General features: G+C 43.2%; 1 protein-coding gene across 8 annotated transcripts in view; it reads left to right on the top strand.

Moving 5' to 3' along the window:
* Positions 1 to 27133, top strand: part of rhoua (ras homolog family member Ua) — a 46539-nt gene that overhangs the window by 1288 nt on the left and 18118 nt on the right. For 5 of the 8 annotated variants that reach the window (XM_061765981.1, XM_061765976.1, XM_061765979.1 and 2 more), the window contains exons 2-4: positions 1486 to 1544; positions 2278 to 2466; positions 3371 to 3636. In XM_061765981.1, the coding sequence (XP_061621965.1) occupies positions 1486 to 1544; positions 2278 to 2466; positions 3371 to 3636 (514 nt within the window). Of the gene's footprint in view, positions 1 to 1485; positions 1545 to 2277; positions 2467 to 3370; positions 3637 to 19169; positions 19984 to 21353; positions 26217 to 27133 lie in introns of those variants that run through there. The other 3 variants (XM_061765974.1, XM_061765978.1, XM_061765975.1) reach the window with 3 other exon arrangements.

Here is a 27133-nt window from a genome sequence, read left to right as displayed (position 1 = left end):
TTTTAATATACACTGTCATTTTCCATTATCAGGATAATGTATTTAATATTTGTGTTGCATATTTAATTTTGGGCAGCACGGTGGACAACTGGCTCACAGTTCTGGGGACCCATGTTCAAATCCGGCCTTGCCTGTGCGGAGTTTGTATGTTCTCCCTGTGCCTGCGTGGGTTTTCTCCGTGCACTCCGGTTTCCTCCCACATTCCCAAAACATGCTTGGTAGGTTAATTGAAGAGTCTAAATTTCCCATAGGTGTGAATGTGAGTGCGAATGGTTGTTTGTTTATACGTGCCCTGCGATTGGCTGGCGACCAGTTCAGGGTGTACCCCGCCTCTCGCCCAGAGTCAGCTGGGATAGTAGGCTCCAGCACGCCCGCAACCCTAGTGAGGATGAGCGGTACAGAAAATGGCTGGATGGATGGATATTTAGTTTTTCTAAATGCATAAAACTGCAAATAAAGCACAAGGCGAGGCAGACAGTACTTTGCCTCACAAAGGCGGACTTACCATTATGCAAACCCCATACGTCTCATGAAAACGGAAAAATAATTTTTTCTTCGATTTAAAGCAATTATTATTGCTTTAGTCTTAATTCACCCACTTCAAAAAATCTAATTGCGTAATCTTTCCTGCTTGTTTCGACTGTCCCCCCCCCCCCCCCCCCCCTTCTCAAGCAATGGAATATTCCATCTTCTTCCTGCGAATGTGCAGACTTGATTCAGGAAGAGGATACAAACTTGTTGGCACGATTTTGAAACTTTGCTCCAAATGATAGCTTAGGAATATTATATCTAACCATAACATTTTCTTGAAAACTGGGCTTGTAATCGAGATGTGATTTAATTAATAAAGGAGACCAATGCCGTAGATTAAATATCTGCTTCACACATCAGGTCTGAAAGTGCCAGTTTACCAGCTTTTAATGTCAGGCTGCTAATTTACTGGCAAATATGCCGATCTGTTTGATTCATAAATTAGTAAATATAAAAATAATGTCAGTGGATCACCAGCCATGATCCACACCACATGTCAAAGGACTATTTTACCCATCCATCCATTTTCTGAGCCACTTCTCCTCACTAGGGTCACGGGTGTGCTGGAGCCTATCCCAGGAGGCGGGGTACACCCTGAACTGGTTGCCAGCCAATCGCAGGGCACATACAAACAAACAACCATTCACACTCACAGTCACACCTATGGGCAATTTTAGAGTCTCCAATCAATGCATGTTTTTGGGATGTGGGAGGAAACCGGAGAAAACCCACACAGGCACGGGGAGAACATGCAAACTCCACACAGGCGGGGTCAGGGATTGAAACCGGGTCCTCAGAACTGTGAGGCTGACGCTCTAACCAGTCGCCCACCGTGGCGCCACCATTTTTACCCTCTGCGTGTAAATATTTTGAAGGTGTCGTGTGAATACTAGTACTGTTTGGTGCTTCATACTGTGTAAAACTGCGTGCGTGTGTGTGTGTGTGTGTGTGCAGCGGTGGTATCAGTGGATGGGCAGCCAGTCAAACTCCAACTCTGTGACACAGCTGGACAGGTAATGGATGTCAACACAGACACATACACACACTTGCACACACACACACACGCATACATCCTGTAGCTTTATTTGTAATCTAGACAATGCCCCTGACAGTGAGAGGAAAACCCCAATCCGTCTTTCCTTTGTTCCAAAGCCAGTCTAAACTCATAGATTGTCATCTATTTTCCTGTTGTCTTCTAATTTTGTATGAACATATTTGTTAATACTGCACGTTTTTAAAGTTTTAACATGACATTAGTAGTCAAGAAGATTGGAGTGTTAGTCTTTTCTCAGGAAACCAGCTGATGATGTGTGCTTTTGCCAGGAAATAATTCTCAAGCCTGGCATTTGCAGCTGTTTTCCTGACATCAAGTATCAAATAGCATCATAGCATGCCAAGTATTCATTGTGATTAGCTAAAACAGGAGCTGCGCTAATCTTCCTCATCCTCGCTATCAATGTGATCACTGAAGGGACAAAAAGAGAGGAGAAAATACGATTTTAACCATTCTTATGTCAATATGTTTGATCTATCTGTAAATAGCAATAGGCCACACCTCTTTCTCAAATACCAAAGGAGGAAGCTCATCATCATCCTCACCTTATTCCGCTTCCTCCATCTGTTCCTGCGTCTTCCTCTCCTTTTCAAAACACCGCCAAAAGTACTGTGGCACTCGTTCATGACCTTCCCCCAACTTGTAACTTCTCGCCTCTCAGTGACACTGTGCTGGTGTCCCCTTCTCTGCAGGATGAGTTTGACAGGCTGCGTCCGCTCTGTTACACCAGCGCAGACGTCTTCCTGCTGTGCTTCAGCGTCGTCAGCCCCGTCTCCTTCCAGAACGTCCCTGAAAAGTGGATCGGCGAAATACGGAGGCACGCCCCCTTCGCGCCGCTCGTTCTTGTTGGGACTCAGTGTGACCTCCGAGAAGATGTCAAGGTTGGGCCACCGTGTTCATTGAACTTCAGTTGATGAAATTGGGAAGCATACAGAAAAAAACTACATACATTTCACTGTTTATTTGTGATGTTAGGCTGAGGAACTAGTGTATAATATATGTGAACAATACACACAAAAATGTCAAAATATTCGGCGTTCGCATCGAATTTCAGAATGAACGTAAAATTCACCATGACCTTTACAAGTAATCTTGACCTGCTCTAAACCTTTGAATGCACATATCCAACTCTTTGATATTTCTGTACCTTTTTACTTTCCCCCCTGAGAACATCCTGTTGGAAGCCTCACAATGGTAAGGAACTGTTGATGAATTGTTTGGTGTTGTTGTCCTGGTCTCATGATTTCAAAATGTGATGAAGCGGACTGTTTAAATACCAATTCTAATTGAACCATGAAATGTATTGGTCCATTCATCAGACACCTGATGTTAATTTTGACATTCAGCTCTTTGTTGGAGAACAGCTAATTGTGCAAAAAGTACTGCAACCTTGAACACTGTGCATTAAAAAGTTTAGAGAAAGTCAAATTGAGTTAACCTGTAAAACATATACTATAGTGCACTTTAGGTTCATCCTGAAATTTCCCCTGATAGCCAAATAGCCGTTTTGAGTAGTGTCTATATTACAATATATTTAACATGAAAGTCTCAAACACGTACACACCCACTTTCTTCGTACATACAAACCATTTACCCAACATCAGCGGAAACACACACTTTTCAGTAGCACACTTGCCAAAAATACTCAGTGTGAAATTCTGCTCCATGCTTTCAATGTGGAAAAAGTAGTGTCCTTTGGTGGATAGATATGAAATAAAAAAATGGATGGTTGTCAGCAATGCTCAGAATCTGCACAGAAAGTTATGATACTGTTTTTTTCTACAGATTTTGATAGACCTGGCAAAGTACCGAGAGAGACCAGTGGACCCAGCGGATGCTACGGACTGTGCTGCTGAGATTGGTGCCGTGGCCTACGTGGAGTGCTCGTCGCTGACCCAGAAGAACCTGAAAGAAGTTTTTGACACGGCCATATTGGCCAGCCTGCAGAACCACAGCTCCCAGAAGCACTCGAGAGGGAGGCAGAAACGTCGGACAAAGCAAATGCAGACGCCTGACAAGATGAAGAGTTTGTCCAAGTCATGGTGGAAAAGGTATTGCTGTGTGGCGTGAAGCACTCCAGATTGCTATCCCGGAACACTTTGACTCCAACCAGGACTTTCTGGTCTCCTTTAACGGAGTCTGAGTCAAACCTTTTCAGGATGGAAACCAAATTTACATTTGTCTTATCACATGAAATGGGACGTGCACTGAAAAAACAAGAGGACATTTGTATGATAGAATTGACTCAATCCTCGTGCAGCAAGAACCTTTGTTGGGATGTACTGGTCTTGACTTCCTGACGCAGCAGACAGATGGTGGATGAGGCTGATTTGAACTAGAAGAGAAATATTGAAAATTCTCTTCCTGCATTTGAATGTGAATAGTTTCTTTCGGACCCCCTTTCAACACTTGAGCCGCACAGTATGTTTACATGGTGTTAGAGCTCAATCCAGTTATTTGGTTGGTCCGGCTGAAACTGAACATTTCTGACAGTGATCGTACCAAATAGAATTTTTTTCAGTTGCCGCATGCAAACAGCAAATGGGATTGGACCAAACTAAGACACACAGTTCTTACACCTGTTCTTTGTCTCTGAAGTGGACTACAAAAAGCCGGTAGACCAGGTCAGTTGGAAAAAGCCCAACATTAAATGCTAAAAGTGGTCGCAGCGCCACATATGGTAGTTGAATGGAGCGTTGAAGAAGATCAAGAAAATGCTCATCCAAGAGATCGTAATCAGTTTTATCCTGTAACGGGAAGTTAATTGTGTAGCTGCATCTGTACCGAGGATCTCTAATGTGCGTCTCGTGAAGATAGCCGTAAATCCTCTGCTTGTTGGCATTGCGCTTGACCATGACGCTCAACCATTTCCCTATTTAGATGTTTTGCTTCTCATGAGATCAGTTATTTTCAGTTGCCAGGTGCAGAGTGTTGAGGCTTTCTTTATCTGTTGGATTGTGGCGCACTGTATGAACAAATGTACGCGGACATTCCACAGACAGGAAGTGAACACAGGAGTTAGTCTCTTAGCAACTATACAGCTTGCACTCTTCTGGAAGACTTTTACAAGATGTTGGACTGTGTTTCTGGGATTTTTGTTTTTGTCCGTGCATCCAGCTGTGATATCATCAATGTTGGACCAGAGAGAGGGCCCGATGGCTCACAATCTCTGCTCTAGTTCATCCCAGTTGTGTTTGATGGAGTTAGGTTGTGCAATTGAGAACGTGTTTGTAGAGCGTGCCATCATCCATGTCCACAACAGAGGTGACAACTACTTTGTAGCTTCTTATGCAACGCATCCAGCTCCGTGTTATGTGGAGTTGTAATCAAAGACACACTGAAACGTAAAGTGTGCATCATCCACACCTTCTTCTGTGCATTGTTGTTACCAAAGTCAGATCAAAAGTCAATAATTGTATCTTTTCTCCGAGGTCCATTTGTAAGAACAAGTCTTTGTGTTTAGTGTGTCAGCATCAGAAGGGATAAGGGTGTGAGCAAGTTTGTAGTACGGAAAGATTTTGAAGGGCTTATTATTGACAACACATGTTAGAAGGCAAACATAGTGACCTCTGAATATTGTTAATGTGTCCTTTCTGCACAAATTAAGATAATATATTAAGATATAATAAAACGGTTTGCATTTAAACCAGTGTTCACACAAACCAATCAATCATACAAAGGTTTATATACATATTTACATATACATACATATATATATATATATATATATATATTTTATATATATTTTATATATATTTTTATCAGTGGCACCAACAGAAAAAAAGTGCCTATTAAGATCTTTTCTTAACACAAGCCCCCAGTTTAGTCACAAGATATAAATCAATATTGACAAAACCAAGTTTCAATTTGAGTATCAAGCTGTGATTATATCATTGGGATTGTTTGGTCATTCAGATGTTCCAGCTGCGAATGAATGGATCCTCTGTGTCCATCTTGATAGCACTATATTGTTTGTTGGCGGGGAAAGGGCGCACAAAGAGGCCTGTCTTGCAGTTTGTGTGCAGATTCGCAGGGTGACGGCGCATGGAAGTAGGCCAAAGGTCACAGAGACCCTCATGTTGGTTGACGGTTTTCCCTGTCAGCCTTTTGCAGTTTTATTCTGTTTGTGTTGATGATTTAATGACAAGAGAGAAATACCTGTAATTGTATGGTCTTTTAAAGTGATGATTTTTGGCATTTAAACAACTAAGCAAACAGTTCACATGGTCCTCACAACCCTCTTAAAAGGCTTTGATTGACCTTTGTGGATACAGTTATGACATTTCAGTGATTATTGTCAATTTGTCACTAGACATACCATTACAGTAACAGACAAGTGTCCTTTGAAGGGATGTGTACTTTTCAGCTGTTTGCTCCACTTAACGTATGTAAAAATGTGGTTTGCTTCGTAATTTCTTTTTTTAACAATATGGATTATGTCTCATAGACTTGAACACAATGTTATTATTATTATTATTATTTTTGCAATGAGATCCATAAAGCTCATTAATACAGAAGCAGGCCACCTCGATCGGTGCTTTATTCAGGCTGAGGTCCCCCAAAGCCCTCCTGAGCTCATTTAACTCCATGTGCAGAATGTGTGTTTTCTTTGTTTATCATATTAGCAGTCGGTAACAAATATAAATTGTTGCTGCAATTGTTTGATACCATTTTGTCTGGACTCCAATCAAAGAGGACGTTTGTACAAAAGTTTTATATTTTGAGAAATAAAGGACATTTGCTCTAATGCATTCTTGGTTTAGAGGCTCTATAGATGCATGGCTACTGTATGTGTGTGTTGCACATGTAAGGTCACATTGGGAAAAACTTCCCAGTACTAGTAGAAATAATTATTTCAATTAAAACAGGAGCGTGCTGCATACACTGCTTCTTTTTTTTTTCCAAATGGACTCAAAGCTGAACCTGTCTCTTCATGTACATGTGAATGAGGTAATGTTTTGGTTTGGGCTTTGTGATAACCAAGCACAACAACAGCCATGATGTACCCAGCTGATGCACGACAGGAGAGTGGAGATGTAAGCCATGTTTTCTGAGGGGCATAAACACAAGTTTTCCATCTCCCAGCCAGATCATTGTAAACACTGCTGCTGCCAGAGCCCTCAGCAAGTTATGCAAGCTCATTATTTTGAAAGATGTCATGTGACACTTGCTTAGTGGCTCTGTTCTTAGGTACAGTGTGGCAACTTGCTATAAATGAATTCTGTCTGGGAAAATCAACCCGACCCCTTGGCTCTGGAGTGACGTTGTTCAGGTTAGATAAGATGTTCAGTTTTGAAGCTGGACAATTACACTGTTACACATCTTAAGTCACAAGATTCTGGCTGTGAAAATCACCGTTAGCTAAGATTAAATATGATGCAATTCTCTCGCAGTTGTGGCATTTGTGGAAAAAAGCCACCACTATAGATGTTGTTTTTAATGGCCTCACAACAGTCATTTTGACACAATAGAAGAATATATAGAAGGACGCATACAGTTTACAGGATTACAAAAAAAAAAACGAAGCCAATTCCACACAAGTCTTTAGAGGGGGGAACATGGGCAGGTCTATTTGCTCTCAGGGTCTATATCACTGACGTCAAACCTTTTTTCTTTCTTTTTTGTTTTTAATAACCTGTCCTGTTCAGCTGCATGGCCTTGCAGAATGGTGGATCTGTATGCCTTTGCGCTGGAACAGTTTTTCTGTGCAACAGGAGAGTTTGAAATACTCCCTCTGTTTATATTTACATTTTTAATTATTCTGATGTTTATTGAAAATGCAGCCAGACAGAAAAGGGTTTTAGGGGGGGACAGACAGAGGGACAGAGTGGACAGGGGGACTAGAGGTGAAAACCACAGCAGAACAATAGTCAGACAGTCTTGATATAGGAACATAAGTAACATTACAACAGTTATTTGTAGATTAGGGGACGGGATGGGGGGGGGACACCCGGTGAGAACCAGCTCAGAGAGGACAGCATGTGGGAAAATGAGCAAGGCAGTCTTACTGGCGACTAGCGCGGTGGGATTCTTTTTTAGTGTCTAAACACCTGTAAGAACCTGTGAGTTGATATGTTAGTATAACCTGTGTTGTTATTAATGATCCTAGTACAAGTAATTAAAGTCTATAGTTTATGTCGAACTTTTTAGTGAATGAACACAAAATCACATGCATGTTAGTCAATTGGTGTACGGAGTTGCTGTGCTGGCGCATCGAGGGAGGGTTAGCCACGTGGGGCGGGTGGGGGGTCAGGGCAGCGAGCCCGTCCACCAGGGGACCCTACATGGGGACCCCAGACATCAACAGGGCCCAGTACAGGAGTCAGCCACCACCCAAAAAAAGCTAAGCGCCCGTCATGAGTATGGCTGGGCATTGAGAATCGACCGCAACTGGAACCGACGCCACGGCCAAATCTAGCCATAAAAATGATGATAAAAAGATGAAGCCAAATCCATTATTTCTGTTACTGTTGCACTTATTTGTATCCTTCATGTCCTTACAAGAAGACTAATTATTGATGTAGCACAATCCTAAAAAGATATTTCATTGAATCTGTTTGTCTATATGTAAAATATAAGTATCTTGTTCACTTACTGTACCATATGTGAAGCAAATTGTGACTTTAAAGTCCTTGTAAAGTGAATATTAATATGAGTTCTGAATTTGACGCACCAGAAAGAAGAGCGTTATTAACAACCCTGCCAAATTTGAATGATTAAGAAATGAGGCTCCAAAATCATGGAAAAACAAGCTGTTCTCTCTTCTCTCAAACGCTGTGGGCGTGTCTGCTGAATGCGCTGAAACCACCGTGTCAACGCGGGGACGAAAGCGCCCATGCCAGCAAGAAACCCATCCACACACTAGCTGACACGTCTGACTTTTTTTTACCCCTTCCTCTTCCGCCTTCTCTCCTTGACGTGTGCTCACTCACGGCCGACAACGAGGCGCTAATCCGAAGGGAAGATGCATTTTCGAGGTATAGGCATAGCTAGTTAGCTAACTGCACGCCGCAAATGCGTCGGATAATCACTGATGCCAACGAAGGCGTTCAAGTACACCTCCAAAACTGGTTCTCTTTCTTTGCACGTTTTTTTTGCTATTAGCCTCAAATAATAATCTATTTAGAAACAAATCTCTGAATTACCTTTAAAGGATCTTTAAAACCAATATACGTATGTACGTACTGTGATTTTTGGAGTATCGTTGCACCGATAGCGATTCTATATGTGGTTTCCGTGTAACAACCATTACCGGCCCCCTGACGACAACCAGAAATACAATGATGTAAACAAGTGACACCCCTGTTCATTATAAACAGCAAATCTAGTGGTGACAAAAGGACTTTTGATCAGTTATATCACCATAAAATGTGCCCATATATGAGGCCTCTGGATAATGTGTCATCATCTTCAGACAGATTACTTAAGGACTTAGTTACCAATTGCATGTTGTTTGTTTGGACATCAAACGATGGAAAATGTGTGCTATCCAAACAACAAAAAAACTATTCAATTTCCACAGAGAAACAAGAAACAGATGCATGTCAGAAATTTACATTTTTGTTTTGGTGTTTATTGCTGCAAGATGTCACTTGTGCACATAAACACTTTAAGGAAAGCGTGTGTGTTCGTAGCCTGTGTGTGTCTTGGATATTTTTACTGGGGCAAAAGTGACAACAGTTCAGCACAGAGAAGTAATTAAGCCAACTTTTGAACAAACTATAAACTTTACCAGTTTATGTGTGTGTGTGTGTGCGTGCGTGTGTGCGTGTCTGTTTATGAGCATTATCATTTTAACAGCTAAATTGATTGACAAGTGGTCACACGTCACAATATCGATGTATATAGGCGATTCCAATGAATCGGTGCCATTTGGGTCCCCACGAAATAAAATAACAACAATAACTGTTATAACTGTAATTGTATTTTTATTAGGCAAACTCTCCTTCACATTGATTTGATTTCATATTTAATAAATACAAAGATTGTGTTAAACTACTGAGAAAAAAACATTTGTTGCCTATCCCCAATTCATAAAAATAAAAAATAAAAATAAAAAAATTTATATAATAATTTAAATCCTTTAGACATGTTAATTATCCCAAATATACTTTGTTTATTTCCTTCAAAAAACAATTTAGTTTAAATTTCCACTTTAGTCGTGTCCCTGGGTTTTCACTCAGTCCAGTTACCCAAACACAATATTCTTTCTGAAAATGGAGTATTCCACAAGTCACATGGTCCACAGAAAGTTGAATCATCCTCTGCAGGCCATTCCAAAACCAAAAGTAAGTTCAATCGTTTATTTTGCTGTATATTTGATGATATTTGAACCGTGACTCAGGGGTTAAAATCTGGGCTCAGTCCTTTCACCTAAATGTTTTTTTTCTTTGTTTTTAATAAAAAAAAATAAAAATAAATAAACAATAAAATTTGGGGGTTTTCATGTGCTTAGTGTCAAAAAGCTATTAGCATAAATGTCATGTGGCTATTTCAATTATTTGTTAGTTCTATGTTAAAACGCACTCTTGTTGCTTTCAGTCCTGTTACTGAAATGAAGAGTTCAGTACAATAAAACAATAACATTAAAAAAATTAAGTTGCCTGAGCTGGGCCAATACACATTTTCAGTAGTTCAATATATGTTCTATCACATTTAGAGCTGAAAAAAATAAATGTTAAATTTATTTTGATACAAGTTAATGGCACCCAATCTGTGGAATGGCCCCTATATTGCACTGTTTACACTTTTTTTTTGTCTTGTCCTGTTCGGCTGTTAGGTCAAGCAGAATTGAAGATCTGTATTCCTTTTATGCCGGAACAGTTTTACTGTGTCACAGTGGAGTTTTTAAGCTTCCGCTGTGGTTTCTTAGTATTATAATTTAAGTTTATTGAGAATCAGAGTCGAACAGAACAAAGTTTCTAGAGGGGAGAGGGAAACAAAGACAAAAGACAAAGCACTAATTTTAATCAGGATGAGAAAAGTCATTACATTATCTACAACAATGAAACATTAAATATGAGTGTTGCATGGGGCTGTAGTGCTACACCCTGTGAGGGAAGGACAGGACAAGCTAGAACAGGACAAGGACAGGAGAAGAAGCATGCAGGACAAGGGTCGTGAACCCGGCTGTACAACTGAAGTGTGGTTGGATTCACTACGTAAATTACAACTCCATTTCCAATGAAGTTGGGACGTTGTGTTAAACATAAATAAAATCAGAACACAATGATTTGCAAATCATGTTCAATTTAATTGAATACACTATAAAGACAAGATATTTAATGTTCAAACTGATAAACTTTATTGTTTTTAGCAAATAATCATTAACTTAGAATTTTATGGCTGCAACACATTTCAAAAAAGCTGGGACAGGGTCATGTTAACCACTGTGTTACATCACCTTTTCTTTTAACAACATTCAATAAACGTTTGGGAACTGAGGACACTAATTGTTGAAGCTTTGTAGGTGGAATTCTTTCCCATTCTTGCTTGATGTACAGCTTTAGCTGTTCAACAGTCCGGGGTCTCCTTTGTCGTATTTTACGCATCATAATGCGCCACACATTTTCAATGGGAGACAGGTCTGGACTGCAGGCAGGCCAGTCTAGTACCCGAACTCTTTTACTACAAAGCCACGCTGTTGTAACACGTGCAGAATGTGGTTTGGCATTGTCTTGCTGAAATAAGCACGGGCTTCCATGAAAAAGACGTTGCTTGGATGGCAGCATATGTTTCTCCAAAACCTGTATGTACCTTTCAGCATTAATGCTGCCTTCACAGATGTGTAAATTACCCATGCCATTGGCACTATGACAGCCCCATACCATCACAGATGCTGGCTTTTGGACTTTGCATTCAAAACAGTCCGGATGGTTATTTTCCTCTTTGGCCCGGAGGACACGACGTCCACAATTTCCCAAAACAATTTGAAATGTGGACTCGTCGGACCACAGAACACTTTTCCACTTTGCATCAGTCCATCCTAGATGAGCTCGGGCCCAGAGAAGCCGGCGGCGTGTCTGGTGTTGTTGATAAATGGCTTTTGCTTTGCATAGTAGAGTTTTAAGTTGCACTTACGGATGTAGCACCGAACTGTATTTACTGACATTGGTTTTCTGAAGTGTTCCTGAGCCCATGCGGTGATATCCTTTACATATTGATGTGGGTTTTTGATGCAGTGCCGCCTGAGGGATCGAAGGTCACGGGCACTCAATGTTGGTTTTCGGCCTTGCCGCTTACATGCAGTGATTTCACCAGATTCTCTGAACCTTTTGATGATATTATGGATATTATTATCCCTAAATTCCTTGCAATTGTACGTTGAGGAACATTTTCCTTAAACTGTTTGACTATTTTCGCACGCACTTGTTCACAAAGAGGTGAACCTCGCCCCATCTTTGCTTGTGAATGACTTTTATAGCCAATCATGGCACCCACCTGTTCCCAATTAGCCTGTTCACCTGCGGGATGTTCCAAACAGGTGTTTGATGAGCCTTCCTCAACTTTCTCAGTCTTTTTTGCCACCTGTCCCAGCTTTTTTGGAACGTGTTGCAGCCATAAAATTCTGAGAGTGTGAGTGAGGGGATACACAAGCAATTTGCAGTTATTTGTCGCAATAAGTGAGTGGCCCCACACCCAGTGAAAAGAGTCCCAGGTGTTTGTGCCTGCGGACAACTGCAAGTGAATTGACACCGTTTTACATGCACAAAGACTGACATAAGTGTCCTGTAATTGCTGTGCCCGCACCACGGAGGCTGAGGACCCCACCCAATCAATCGAGGAGCGGGATCGGGCCCAGGGGTCCACCCGAGAGCAGCCCGGCGGACGGGACACGTCCCACACCGAGGGACCCAGGGCGGCCCGCCGGCCCCACTGTGGCGCCCCGACAACTGACCACCCAGTGGGGCCGCAGGACCCCAATGGCGCCCCCCCCCCCCCCCCCCCACCCATTAATTCCTATGGGCAATTTAGATTCTTCTATTAACCTACTTTAACTTTTTTTTATTCATACCTCATGTATGAATGAACTGGCCCATCTGACTGTTTTAAAAGTCAAATGTGGCCCTTGAGCGTAAAAATTTGCCCATCGTGACAAGTACTTAAAATCTCTCCCTCAATGTCACACATTTTCCTTCTTAACCTACTTTTCCTTATCACTGTTCCATTTCCAGTATGCTCCCATGAAACTCCCTCTTCTCCGCAGACCATCACCTCACCCCTCATCCATTGATGAGTTCTGTGTGAGTGCATCTGGCTTGTTTTATTTATGATGTCATACATGTTTGCATGCGTGTTCAAAGTTCACACAGCGTGTCATGTGACATTTACACAGTGTGTGGCGTACACTTGAACCATCTCTCCCCTACATCCTCTGTCTCGTCTCCCGACACATCTCCTCCCTACGGACGCCTAACGACAGCTGACCATTGTGTTTACATAAGCACATTAGTGCGGCACATAGCACTGTAGACATGACAGCCAGGGTCAAAATCTACTTCATTCTGCTGACTGCAACGCTATACACATGCACAAACAGAATTTAGTAAACATTTCTCCCAGGTGTTATTAGTGAATTCCCATTTATCAAGGGGGATACATTCCAGACCCACGCAATAAATCTAAATCTACAATATAGAGATCATATACTTTTAAAATATTTGTATAGTTTATCCCTCCCAGATGCTTTAAACACATTTAAACAAACAAACAAAACAAAATCGCGTTTTTAAGTATTGCTTACTGCCTGTTCGCACTCTCCAGCTTGGATAGTTCTCCAGACAAGAGTCAAAGTGTGCTTGCTTTAATCAGTTTATTATTATTATTTTTGGTGCGTAGTGAGCTGGGTGGCACCCAAAGGTGGGGACCTTGGCGGTCCGATCCCCGACTACCGAAGCTGGCTCTAGGGATGTGGAATGCCACCTCTCTGGCAGGGAAAGAGCCCAAGCTGGTGTGCGAGGTTGAGATGTTCCGACGAGATATAGTCGTGCTCACCTCCACATACAGCTTGGGCTCCGGTACCTACCGTCTTATCGAGAGGGGTTAGACTCTCTTCCACTCTTGACTTGCACACGGTGAGAGACGCTGAGCAGGTGTGAGCATACTAATTGCCCCCCAACTCGGTGCCTGTACGTTGGGGTTTACCCCGGTGGACAAGAGGGTAGCCTCCCTCCGCCTGCAGGTGGAGGGGTGGTTCCTGACTGCTGTTTGTGCCTATGCACCAAACAGCAGTTCAGAGTGCCCACCCTTTTTGGAGTCCTTAGAGGGGCTGCTGGAGAGCGCTCCCGCTTGAGACTCCCTCGTTCTGCTGGGGACTTCAAAGCTCACGTGGGGAATGACAGTGAGACCTGGAGGGGTGTGATTGGAAGGAATTGCCCCCAACCCCACCCGAACAGACCCCGAGTGGTGTTCTGTTATTGGACATCTGTGCTCGTCATGGATTGTCCATAACAAACACCATGTTCAGACATAAAGGGTGTCCACACGTGTACTTGGCACCAGGACACCCAAGGCCACAGTTCGATGATCGACTTTGCGGTCGTGTCATTGGACTTGCAGCCGCATGTCTTGGACACTCAGGTGAAGAGAGGGGAGGCGCTGTCAACAGATCACACCACCTGGTGTAGAGTTGACTCTGATGGTGGGTGAAGATGCAGGTCCAACCTGGCAGACTTAAATGTATTGTGAAGGTCTGTTGGGAACGTCTGGCAGAGTCCCCTGTCAGAAGAAACTTTAACTTCACCCGGAAATGTGGCCGTATAGTTGTCGGTGCCTGTCATGGCGGCAATCCCCGAACCCGTTGTTGGACACCAGCGGTAAGGGATGCCGTCAAGCTGAAGAAGGAGTCCTACAGGGCCTTTTTGGCCTGTGGGACTTTGGCGGCAGCTGATGGGTTCCGGCTGGCCAAAGCCCAGCGCAGCTTTGGTGGTCGCTGAGGCAAAAGGGAGGAGTTCAGTGAGTCCATTGAGAACAACTTCCGGACGGCTTCGAGGGAATTCTGGTCCACCATCCGGCGTCTCAGGATTTGGAAGCAGTGCATCATCAACACTGTATATACTGTGTACATTGTATATATCTGGAATGGCGCGCTGCTGACATTGTGAGTCTGTGGGCTGAATACTTCGAAGACCTTCTTAATTCTATCGACAATGATAAATAGAAGTCTGGGGAATCTGAGGTACGTTGTTCTATCTCTGGGGGTGAGGTCACTGAGGTGGTTAAAAAGCGCCTCGGTGGCAGGGCCCCATGGGTGGATGAGATCCGCCCGGAGTTCCTCAAGGCTCTGGATGTTGTGGGGCTGTTCTGGTTGACACGTCTCTGCAACATCGCGTGGACATCTGGGACAGTGCCTCTGGATTGGCAGACCGGGGTGGTGGTCCTCCTTATTATGAAGGGGGACCGGAGGGTGTGTTCCAACTACAGGGGGATCACACTCCTCAGCGTTCCTGGTAAGGTCTATTCAGGGGGGTCCTGGAGAGGAGGGTCCATCGGGAACTCAAACCTCAGATTCAAGAGGAGCAGTGTGGTTTTCGTCCTGGCCGTGGAACAGTGGACCAGCTCTACACCCTCGGCAGGGTCCTCGAGGGTGCATGGGAGTTCGCCCAACCACTCTACATGTGTTTTGTGGACTTGGAAAAGGCGTTCGACTGTGTCCCTCGGGGAGTTCTGTGGGGAGTGCTTCGGGAGTATGGGGTGCCGAACCCCCTGATACGGGCTGTTCGGTCCCTGTACGACTGGTGTCAGAATTTGGTCCGCATTGTCGGCAGTAAGTCGGATTCGTTTCCAGTGGGAGTTGGACTCAGCCAAGGCCCTTTGTCACCAATTCTGTTCACTACCTTTATGGACAGAATTTCTAGGCGCTGCTGGGATGTTGAGGGGTCCGATTTGGTGACATCAGTATCATGTTGCTGCTTTTTGCAGATGATGTGGTTCTGATGGCTTCATCAAGCCATGATCTCTAGCTCTCGGTGGAATGGGTCGTAGCTGAGTGTGATCTAGCTGGGATGAAAATCACCACGTCCAAATCTGAGGCCGGTGTCCTCAGTCGAAAAAGGGCGGAGTGCCCTCTCCAGGTTAGGGAGGAGATACTGCTCCAAGTGGAAGAGTTCAAGTATCTCAGGGTCATGTTCACAAGTGAGGAAAGAATGGAGCGGACGATTGACAGGTAGGGTCTGTAGTGATGCAGACTCTGTATCGGTCTGTCGTGGTGAAGGAGCTGAGCCGAAAGGCAAAGCTCTCGATTTACCGGTCGATCTACGTTCCTACCCTCACCTATGGTCACGAGCTCTGGGCCGTGACCGAAAGAATAAGAGGTTTCAATCCGCCGAAATTAGTTCTCTCCACAAGGTGTCCAGGCTCTCCCTTAGTGATAGGGTGAGAAGTTCGGTCTTCCGTCGAGACGCTGCTCCTCTGCATCGAGGGGAGCCAGATGAGGTGGCTTGGCCATCTGGTAAGGATGCCTCCCGGACGCCTCCCTGGGAGGAGGCTCTGGGGACAGCCCAGGACACGCTGGAGACACTACGTCTCTCGGTTGGCCTGGGAACGCAATGGGATCCCCCCGTCTAGGGAGAGAGAAGTCTGGGCTCCCCTGCTTAAGCTGCTGCCACCACGATCCGACCTTAGATAAGCGGGTGAAAATGGATGCATGAATGAATGGATGGTTTTCTAAACATCCATCCATTTTCTGAGCCGCTTCTCCTCACTAGGGTCGCGGGCGTGCTGGAGCCTATCCCAGCTGTCATCGGGCCGGAGGCGGGGTACACCCTGGACTGCTTGCCAGCCAATCGCAGGGCACATAGAAACAAACAACCATTCGCACTCACAGTCATGCCTACGGGCAATTTAGAGTCTCCAATTAATGCATGTTTTTGGGATGTGGGAGGAAACCGGAGTGCCCAGAGAAAACCCACGCAGGCACGGGGAGAACATGCAAACTCCACACAGGCGGGGACGGGGATTGAATCCCGCACCTCAGAACTGTGAGGCTGACGCTCTAACCAGTCGTCCACCGTGCCGCCGTTTTCTAAACAAACGTATAAAAACAATCCCAACTACTGTTTTGAATAGACGACGGACCTCCATCTTGATAAATGACGTGACGTTCATGACGACCCATGTCTCCGATTAAATGTAGTGCATATCGTGTATACACTCGATCGGAATAGATCACGTGACATGTAAACAGTTGACCAGCGATCTTCAATCGGAATGACAAAAATAGTCTCCATGTAAACCCGGGTACTGTGTGGTTGATACGCTGAAAATGAGCCCTTCACCTGTCAATCAAATATACGTTGACATCCGCTGTAATCAACTACTGCCAGAATAACGTGTGCCACTGAGGTTATGCTTAATGAACAGTTAACGTTCCTGTGTTTGTGATAATTAGGGATTGTTAATTGGGAGCAAACACAACAACTCGGAGAGGCACTTTAAACGACAGTTAGCTGTTTAGCTAGGAGACTAGCTCAATAGCTCGCGGCTGGGCTAATGACCACAAAAAACAACTTTAACTTTCCCTTAAGTGTCTCTGTTGTGTGAATCTACGTGTTGCACATGGAGCAAGGCCGTGGAGTATTGGACGGAGTCTACACCGGCAAGAGTGTACCGGTCCGCTGGTGTTCCATGACCCCACTAGCAGCTAATGACACAGCTGTCCAACTCTGTCGGCTCACTGTGTGATCCGCACGCCGGCTCACCACAACAATGACCATTTATCGAGTCCAGAAAAACTAAAGCAAAGCAAAGCAAATTTATTTATATAGCACATTTCATACACAGGGTAACGCAATGTGTTTTACATGATTAAAAGCATTTAAAAACAAAGAAAAAAACCCAGTTTATAAACATTTAAAACAAAGGAAAAAAAAACATAAAATAAAAGTACAATTAAAACAGCGTACAGTGCAAGAAATATCATTTAAAAGTGGAAATACTCTAAAAAGCATGAGAAAAAAGAAGAGTTTTTAACCTGGACTTAAAAACATTCACACTTGATGCTGACGTCACTTCTGCTGGCAACTTATTCGTGTGCAGCATATTAGCTAAATGCTGCTTCACCATGATTGCTTTGGACTCCACTCCACTATTTGACCTCAGTCTGTTGATCTCAGAGCCCTACTGGGTTTATATTCTATTAGCATTTCTTTCATATATTCAGGACATAAACCATTTCGTGATTTATAGACCAGTAGCAGAACTTTAAAATCTATTCTGAAGCTGACTGTAAGACAGTGTAAATACTTTAGAATTGGAGTAATATTCTCTGACCTCTTTGTTCTGGTCAGAACCTGAGCTGCCGAGCTGCAGGTGTTTAATGCTCTTTTTGGGGAGTCCAGTCAGAAGACCATTATAATGGTCAAGTCGACTTGAGATAAAAGCATGGATGAGCTTCTCCTGGTCTGACACATGCAAGCCTTCACTCTGGATATGTTCTTCAGGTGGTAGAAGGCAGTTTTAGCCATTGATTTGATGACTGTTGAAAGTCAGGTCGGAATCTATCAGAACACCATGGTTTCGGACTTGGTCTTTGTTTTTTAAAGAGTGTGACTCCAGGTATTTACTAACAGCAATCCTCTTTTCTTTATTGCCAAAAACAATTATCTCAGTTTTGTTGTGGTTTAATTGAAGAAAACGTTGGCTCATCCAGTTATTTATCTGTTTTAGACAGTGCCACAACACCTCAATTGAACTGTAGACATCTGGAGACACTGCTAGATATAACTGTGTGTCATCTGCATAGCTGTGATAGTCAAAATTAAAGTTCTGAAGAACTATCGTTGTCCATTTTATTCATCGAACAATAAGTCAATGTAGTAATTATTGCGACAGACCTAACAGTACGTGAACTTTACAATGCTATCTCAGTCTTCATAGACTTTACTTGGGCCCAGATGATTGCAACTTATTAAAATCTTGATCCACATGACCCACATGTGAGCCAGCCCAAAAAAGATGCAAGCTATCTTTAACAGGATATGTGATCCTTTGACCATCAGTTTAGCATGAAAAACACATTCAGAACAAGTGAGCATTTCCAACAGGGAGAAAATAGTCATAGGGTGTTTGTCTTGGGTCTTAAGTGTATCTGATTGAATGAGTCTTCGTGTGCTTGTGTGAGAAGATAAACATTCTCAGTAAAAAAGCCCTCAGCGAGTGGACCCAGCTCTGACTGAAAAAAGTAACAGATCATAAATGACATCACTCAGCTGATAGTTTCCTCAAATGAAACACATTTCTGTGAATGTGTGCAGTGTTTTGCTCACACCTTTCTGATCTTAAACTAATGTTATTGTAAGAAGCATTGGAAGCATGCTAAAAAGAAAAAAGGCATCCATATTTTGAGAAGTATAGGTAACAGAAAAAATAAGTCATAATTTACAATTAATAGGTCGTTTCTCAACATAAATGTTGTTTGCTCATCAACCAGATGAGTTTATTTTTAACAAACATTCAATGATATTACCTGATTGATAACAATGGATTTAAAAAGTCTACACACCCCTGTTCAGATGCCAGGTTTTTGGGACATAAAAAAAATCCATCCATCCATCCATCCATTTTCTTAGCCGCTTCTCCTCACTAGGGTCGCGGGTGTGCTGGAGCCTATCCCAGCTATCATTGGGCAGGAGGCGGGGTACACCCTGACCTGTTTGCCAGCCAATCACGTGGCCCGATGGTTATGATCGTCACCTGCCACCGTGGGGGACCTAGGTTCAAGACCCCGACTGGACCAGCTCCCAACATCCCCCGGACTCACGGCTGTGGTGTCCTTGACCAAGACACTGATAACCCGAAATGCTCCCCGGGTGCTTCAGCTGCCCACTACTCTAGTGTGTTCTACTAACATGTGTATGTGTTCACTGTGATGGGTTAAATGCAGAGAACAAATTTCGTGTGCATGCATACATGTTCATGACAATAAAAGATATATTCTTATTCTTACATATAAACAAACAACCATTTGCACTCACATTCACACCTACGGGCAATTTAGAGTTGTCAATTAACCTACCATGCATGTTTTTGGGATGTGGGAGGAAACAGGAGTGCCCGGAGAAAACCCACGCAGGCACGGGGACAACATGCAAACTCCACACAGGCGGGGCCGGGGATTGAACACCGGTCCTCAGAACTGTGAGGTTGACGCTCTAACCAGTCGTCCACCGTGCCGCCCAAGATAAATCACCCCCAAAAAACAAAAAAAAGTTTTTTTTAAAAATCTTTTCGAGAGAAGAACTAAAATTTTGGTTGCATAAGTGTGAACACCCTCTTATAACTGGGATGTGGCTGTGTTCAGAATTAAACAGCATTCAAACTCAAGTTAAGTGGGAGTCAGCACACACCTGCTACCATTTAAAGTGCCTTGGATTAATCTCAAATAAATGTCAAATGTTCTAGTTGGCTTTTTTTCCTTTTAACTTTCTAGCAGAAGACTGATGTTTTTGTACTAACACTGACTGCTATTTTAAACTATTCATATAATTCCATCCATCATCAACAGTACATATAAGGGCCCACTTCCAACTTAAGAAAAACAGCCCCAAGCATGATGCTGCCACCACCATCAAATGGTGTTCTTTTGGTGATGAGCACTGTTTTGTTTGCACCAAACATACCGTTTTAAATTTTGGACCAAAAATTGTGACTTCATCGCATCATAACAAAATCTGACACATGGGAAAAGATGTTATGGGATGTTTTTGGAATGTGGGAGAAAACCGCAAAATCTGGAGAAAACCCACGCGCGGGAAGAACATGCAAACTCCACACAAGAAAGCCAGAACAGAGATTCAAACCTTGAAACTTTGTATGCCAGATGTGCGGACCACATGTTCTACCGTGCTCCCCTAATATTATACCATGCCATAATATTGAAATATTGTTATAAGCACCATAGTATTCTGCATATTTTATGAGGTAGTTTGTCTACTCATAAGTTAGGATTCCATCATTTGTACAGTAAATGACCGTGACTGATTTGGTGAGACACGGATGAATACTTTCTAAAATTATAGTACAGTATTCATGCTTTTTTCCTTGTGAACTGAGACCATCAGTCACATGTTACCAGACTGTAGGCCATATGATCCGAGAGATGTTCGCTTCCTATCTACGTCAGAGCTGCTTGTGGAATCACCGCGACCGCCGTTTTCAATCCGTTCATGCCACAATTTCCCACTATCGCAAGATTATTTTTCCAAACAATCGATTTCCAAACCATGTTTCTATTTGTGGCTCCAGATAGTGTTGCAAAGTTAAAGCTTCTTTTGGAGTCAAGAAACACTCTAGTTCAAGACAACACTGGGTTATGTGTGCCATGGTTACATGTGACCGTGGAACAGCTGCTCTTTCACTAGTACAATGCACACATGTTGGCCATCTTTTGCTTCGGAACCAAATAGTCTTATTAATGTTCCCCGGTATGGAAGCTCCCGCAGTGACAGTGGATGTTTTGTTTGGATTTAGATACCAAAAGTGACAATGTGTCATTTTACAAAACGATTAGCTATGGAATGAATGGCTGACGTATTACATTTGTGATGATAAAGCTACAGAAAAAAGGTAATGTACATTGAAACTATAAACCAGCACACCCACTCCAGTGACCAGTGATTAAACACCATAATGTGCATGGCATTTTCTCTCCTTGCTTGTGTGGATTTCGGCCTCCTCCCACATTGCAAAAAACACACGTTAGGTTCAATGGAGACTCTAATTTGTCCATAGGTGTGAGTGTGGGTGTAACCGAGAGTGTATTTGATTCCAGTTCCTCTCAACAGAACAGCTTGCGGAGCCTACGCCGCGTGTCGAGGCGAGCCCGACTATATCTAGCCAGAACCTCTCGACTTTGGACGTTCCTAATCCCTGCAATCAACTTCGCCAAGGTCCCCACCTTTTGCCGCTACTCAGCTCAGATTGCACTCGACCCCTTTGGCCTCTGCCATGGGTGAGCCCACGAGAAGGACAACGTGTCATCAGTTCAGTAAAAAAAAAAAACATGAAGCCACGACTGAAGGCCGCAACAGATTCCTGTGAAGTTTGTCTTGGTCTTTTGACACATAAGCATTCCAAGATTTTATCTTAATCTCAAAGTAGTGATGAATGACAACAATAAAATGATGATGAGGAGGAGGATATACCCTGAGGATGAGTGCAGAATGACAGGAGGGATGACAAAGACTAATCCTAACCCTAAAAACTACAATTTTTTTTCACTGCCGTGACTGCACAATTGCCACTGGTGCAGCAATATCAGTACATAATATTTTACTTGAAAAACATCTTCTCTTATCAGCCTGTGCTGCAGTGAGTAAGAGAACTCTGAGTGAAGCCATATTGTGAGCAAAATAATGCATTTTATTTTATTTTTTTCATAAGGCTCCAAATCTGCTCCGTGACAAACAATATAAATAAGATGAGGGGACAAAGCCTGACAGAATCATGTGCAAATGATTACAAGTGTAAAGAGAGAGAAAATGTTTTTAATCAAATGTTTTTCTCTTGCAATGAAACACATCCCCTCATGTGGCACAAGCCACATTTTTGGTTTTTTTTTGTAGCATAGTTTCGAATAAGAGTAGGGCATTGTTTTTCTTTGAAGATTTAATACTTTTTTCTACTGGGCCTCTACTAATCTCCCACAAAAAAGATGAACCATTTTGCTTGTGGCTCTTATTGTATTAGATTAAACTTCAGAATTGTTTGGAGAGGAGTCACTTACTCGACAGTGAGAAAGAAAGCATGATTGAAGTAGACGCTGGAAAAAAAATAAAGTGATGTAATCTTACAGCAGTACGTCAAACAACTGCTTGTTATGTCTGAGTGAGTCTAAGGCAAGTGTGTGTTTGTATTTGTACCTGCTTGTATGACTTTGTCCTTCCGGCCCCCTCCCCCTAAGTCTAGAAAAATTTAAACGACAGCACATTATTGCCCATAAATACTGACAAAAATATCCTACTACTACAGCACTTTTTGTGAGTTTGTCAAACGTAAAGTCATCCACGTCTGTTACATTTAAATTAATGCTGACATTAACAACAGTTGCTTGGTACGAAGAAGGGTTAGGGCTACAGTGAGAGGGGAAAAAAATGTTAAGGAAATACACCATAGTGGATCCCCGAAATATGGGACTGGGATAGGGACTGGGCTGACCACGAATAGCAAAACTCTGGATATAATTGCGGCTCATTATAATTGCCATGATGTTTTTTAATTTAATTTTTGGGGCGGAAAAGTGGGGAATCGTGTGGGGAAAAAAATGTGAATAAGTGGGAGATGGGTTAAAAAAAAAAAAGGTCAGAGACGAGTGCCTGGTGGCCAGGCCTGCACCCATCGGGCCCGGCCGGGCACAGCCCGAAATGGTAACGTGGGTCCCCCTTCTCATGGGCTCACCACCCGTTGGAGGGGCCATAGGGGTCGGGTGCAGTGCGAGCTGGGCGGTGACCGAAGGCAGGGACCTTGGCAATCCGATCCCTGGCTACAGAAGCTGGCTCTAAGGGACGTGGAACGTTACCTCTCTGGCAGGGAAGGAGCCCGAGCTGGTGTGCGAGGTCGAGAAGTTCCGACTAGATATAGTCGGGCTCGCCTCCACACACGGCTTGGGCTCTGGTACCAGTCCTCTCGAGAGGGGTTGGACTCTCTTCCACTCTGGAGTTGCCCACGGTGAGAGGCGGCGAGCAAGTGTGGGTATACTTATTTCCCCCCAGTGTGGTTTTCGTCCTGGCCGTGGAACAGTGGACCAGCTCTACACCCTTGGCAGGGTCCTCGAGGGTGCCTGGTAGTTCTCCCCGAGTGGAGGAATTCTAATATCTTGGGGTCTTGTTCACGAGTGAGGGAGATCGACAGTCGGATCGGTGCAGCATCCAAAGTGATGCGGACTTTGTATCGGTTTATTGTGGTGAAGAAGGAGCTAAGCCAAAAGGCAAACCTCTCGATTTACATGTCGATCTACGCTCACCTATGGTCACAAGCTGTGGGTCGTGACCGAAAGAACAAGATAGAAGATAGAAGCGGCCATTATGAGTTTCCTCCACAGGGTGTCCGGGCTCTCTCTTAGAAATAGGGTGAGAAGCTTGGTCATCCGGGAGGAGCTCAGAGTAGAGCCGCTGCTCCTCCGCATTGAGAGGAGCCAGATGAGGTGGCTCGGGCATCTGTTTAGGATGCCACCCGGACGCCACCCTGGTGAGGTGTTCCGGGCACGTTCCACCGGGAGGAGACCCCGGGGACGACCCAGGACACGCTGGAGAGACTACGTCTCTCGGCTTGCCTGGGAACGCCTCGGGATCCCCTCGGAAGAGCTAGAGGAAGTGGCTGGGGAGAGGGAAGTCTGGGCTTCCCTGCTGAGGCTGCTGCCCCGGCGACCCGACCTCGGATAAGCGGAAGACAATGGAATGATGGATGAGGTGAATCTGCGAATGCCAACCTTGAATATGTGGGGGTCCACTCTATATACAGTACTATAACTATCCTACACTATTACTACCCTATACTAGACTACACTAGACTAGATAAAACGAGACTATATAGGCCCAAGGTGGTTCGAGTAGACAACGTAGTCAAGTAAGGGTATTGCTACTTTAGAATATGACTCAAGTAATAGTAAAAAGAGTAAGAAAGTACTCAAGTGCTGAGTAATTTATGAGTTCCTCCTATATGACTATATTGGTCTAAATTTTGTTTTCTTGTATTATGACTTTTTCTTACAAAATTAAAAATGTATACTCATATATTCCAATTTTATTCTAGTAAAAAAAATATACATATATTCACATTATTTCTCAATTTTATTTTTGTAAAGTTATTTTTTGTATTCTCATATAATTTTGAGTTTTTTTGTAGAATCATGAAAATCTAAAAGATGTCGCAAAATATTATGACTTTATTCTCCTTATATTTGGGCTTTTTAGTACTATTTTTCTTCTTTTCCACATGACCCTAATTGTCTCTAATCTCTCTTTATTTTGGAGTCGGTATAATAAGAATTTGTTTCACACATCAGTGGTGTTCCCCAGACATTGAGCAAACAATTCTGATCATAGTCTGTTCCCGACATTGGGTTATTTACCCTTAGCAAGGGGGACAAAATATATAAGCTGCTTTAACATGTTGCTCTTCTCTTCCGTACACAAGAATGAGAGGAAGTGCCACAGTGAGAACAGACAAAGGCATCACTCAGGATGGAAAACATCATAGGCCACGAGTACGTCTTCAAAAAATGGGAGGAAGAAGACAGGATACAAGGAAGTGGTAGTTTTCCTGTTTTAGATCTGAGAAACACGCACACGCACACACATGCATAAGGGATGTCTGGAGCTGATAGTTGCTACATCCAGTTAGCAACAGCTGACGTTGGCATGTGTGTGTGTGTGTGTGTGAGTTGTGGGTACACATTTAGGCATGTTCTATATGGCTATTTAAAGAAGGTAAAAGTGACATAAATAGCAGCAGCGTTTCTTGCACACAACACAACTCAGTGGTCGATGCACACTCAATTAATGTTCGGTTGAGCACCTTTCATACTAAAAGAGCAACGTGATGTGCTTCACAGAGCAGGTAACAAGCAACACTGAATAAAATGCAAATACAAAACAACCAATAAAAACGGGTTTTATTACACCATACTTTTCGTAGAGAGTGCGCATTGGCTGCCTTCTTGTGATTATTCTAGTCAAGAGTTGCTGGCTTTGTGTTTTGTACATTTATCATTATGGTATTCAGTGTTTTATTGATTGGTTTTGAGCGTCTTTCATTTGATCTAGTTTAATAAATAGCCTGTGTGTTTTCAATGAATCGTACAGCACTTTGCCCAACCCTGTTGTTATGAAATGTGCTCTTTAATTCTGTCAATTGTTCATAAAAAGTGGTTGTTAATCAATTGCGTCTTGAAGCATTTGAGTTCAATTGGAGCACACTACTTGGCTGCCAACAGCAGAGGCACCGTTGATTCAGTCTCAAGTAGTTTGCTGTCCGAAGTACAACATGATGTCATATAGGGGAGGTTGAGCTACAGTACATCTGTGCAGCATTTTGTTTTTCAAGATTTCAAGAGGAGTTCAGAACATTGAGACAGTTTCCCTTTCCTTTAAAAATAACATTACAAAATAATTAGGGATTAATTAAGCAGCATGGTGAACCATTGGTTGGCACATCTTCACAGTTTTGGGATTCTGGGTTTGAATCTTTGTTTCGGCCTTTATGTCTGGAGTTTGCATGTTCTCGCTGTGCTTGGGTGGCTTTTCTCCCCAATGTCGCTGATGTAATGGACAATGAAAAATGGCTTGTCCTATTACACGAGCCTTCAGAACAAAAAATCTGTTTCTGGGTATGAAGCGAGATCCAGCCAGCCACTGCCAAGCCGTACCAATACAGTATATACAGTATATATACAGTATATTGTGTTTTCCAATGATACTTAACTATGGTTAGAATTTCATTTGTACCTGCACCTAAAACGTAAAGCGTGGAGAGTCTCTGTCGCTGAAATATACAGTCAATGAAGGGGTGATCATTGCCAAGAATCTCCAAGAGCCCGTTTCCTCTCTTTGTATTATTCTAATATTGCTACAGGAGGCAGAGCAATCCGCTTCTTCTTTGACAATGTTATTTGTGGTTAAATAAAAAAATAATTGAATAGGGTAGTATATGTGGTGCCTCAAAACATTGTTTCCCAATAAGAATACCAGGTGTTGCAGTTTTGCCGTTGCAGTAAGTTGGTATAGGTCAATTACCTTGTGTGCAGGTGTGACCAGTTCAGCCGGTGGGCCTTAGGTTCATTGAAGACGCTAAACTGTACATGAATGTGAGTGTGAACGATTGTTTGTCTATATGACTGTCTGGCAACTGGTCCAGGGTGTACCCCGTCTCTCGGCCAAAGTCAGCTGGGATAGACTACAGCCCGCCGGCAACCCTAATGAGGATGATTAATTGATTGTTAATCTTCCCCATAGTCACAAAACTTGAGTCAAAATGCTCATCCCGTGACAGAAGCTTTTCAGACCATATTTATTTAGGTTTAAGAATCTGCTATAAAAATGGGTATCACGTGTTCATACAGTATAACATAGCAGGGGTGCAGATCAGTTTGGTTTCAAAAATACACAATATGTTTAGTCATCTATTCTCGTTCGCAGCTGGTATTTAGACTGCACGTCCTCGACTGCTGGAATTTGTGTGTGTGTGTGTGTGTGTGTGGTGAGGTGTGTACAACGCAAGGGCAACGAGGCCGACAGAGTTTGACGAACGAGAGCCGGTGACCAAAAAAGAATCTTGATGAATACTCTCACTGTCTAACTACAACCTGCTATTGTGGTCTATAGCATGCAATATTGGACCGGGCCACACACACACACACACATACACACACACACACACACACACAACACACACGCACACAGATATGTACAATTGTAGGTCTGGTTGGACTCTTTCCCTCAGCAGCCATCAGTCAAGTTTAGGATCTTTTACAAACAAACACACACAAACATACACACACACGCAGCTGGACAAGGTGGCTATTGAGCTCCAAAGTAGCCATTAGTAGACAATTTT

The sequence above is a fragment of the Phyllopteryx taeniolatus genome, chromosome 2, assembly GCF_024500385.1.
Source record: "Phyllopteryx taeniolatus isolate TA_2022b chromosome 2, UOR_Ptae_1.2, whole genome shotgun sequence".
In the NCBI taxonomy this organism is placed as follows: domain Eukaryota; kingdom Metazoa; phylum Chordata; class Actinopteri; order Syngnathiformes; family Syngnathidae; genus Phyllopteryx; species Phyllopteryx taeniolatus.
This window is presented reverse-complemented; position numbering and strand designations above follow the sequence as displayed.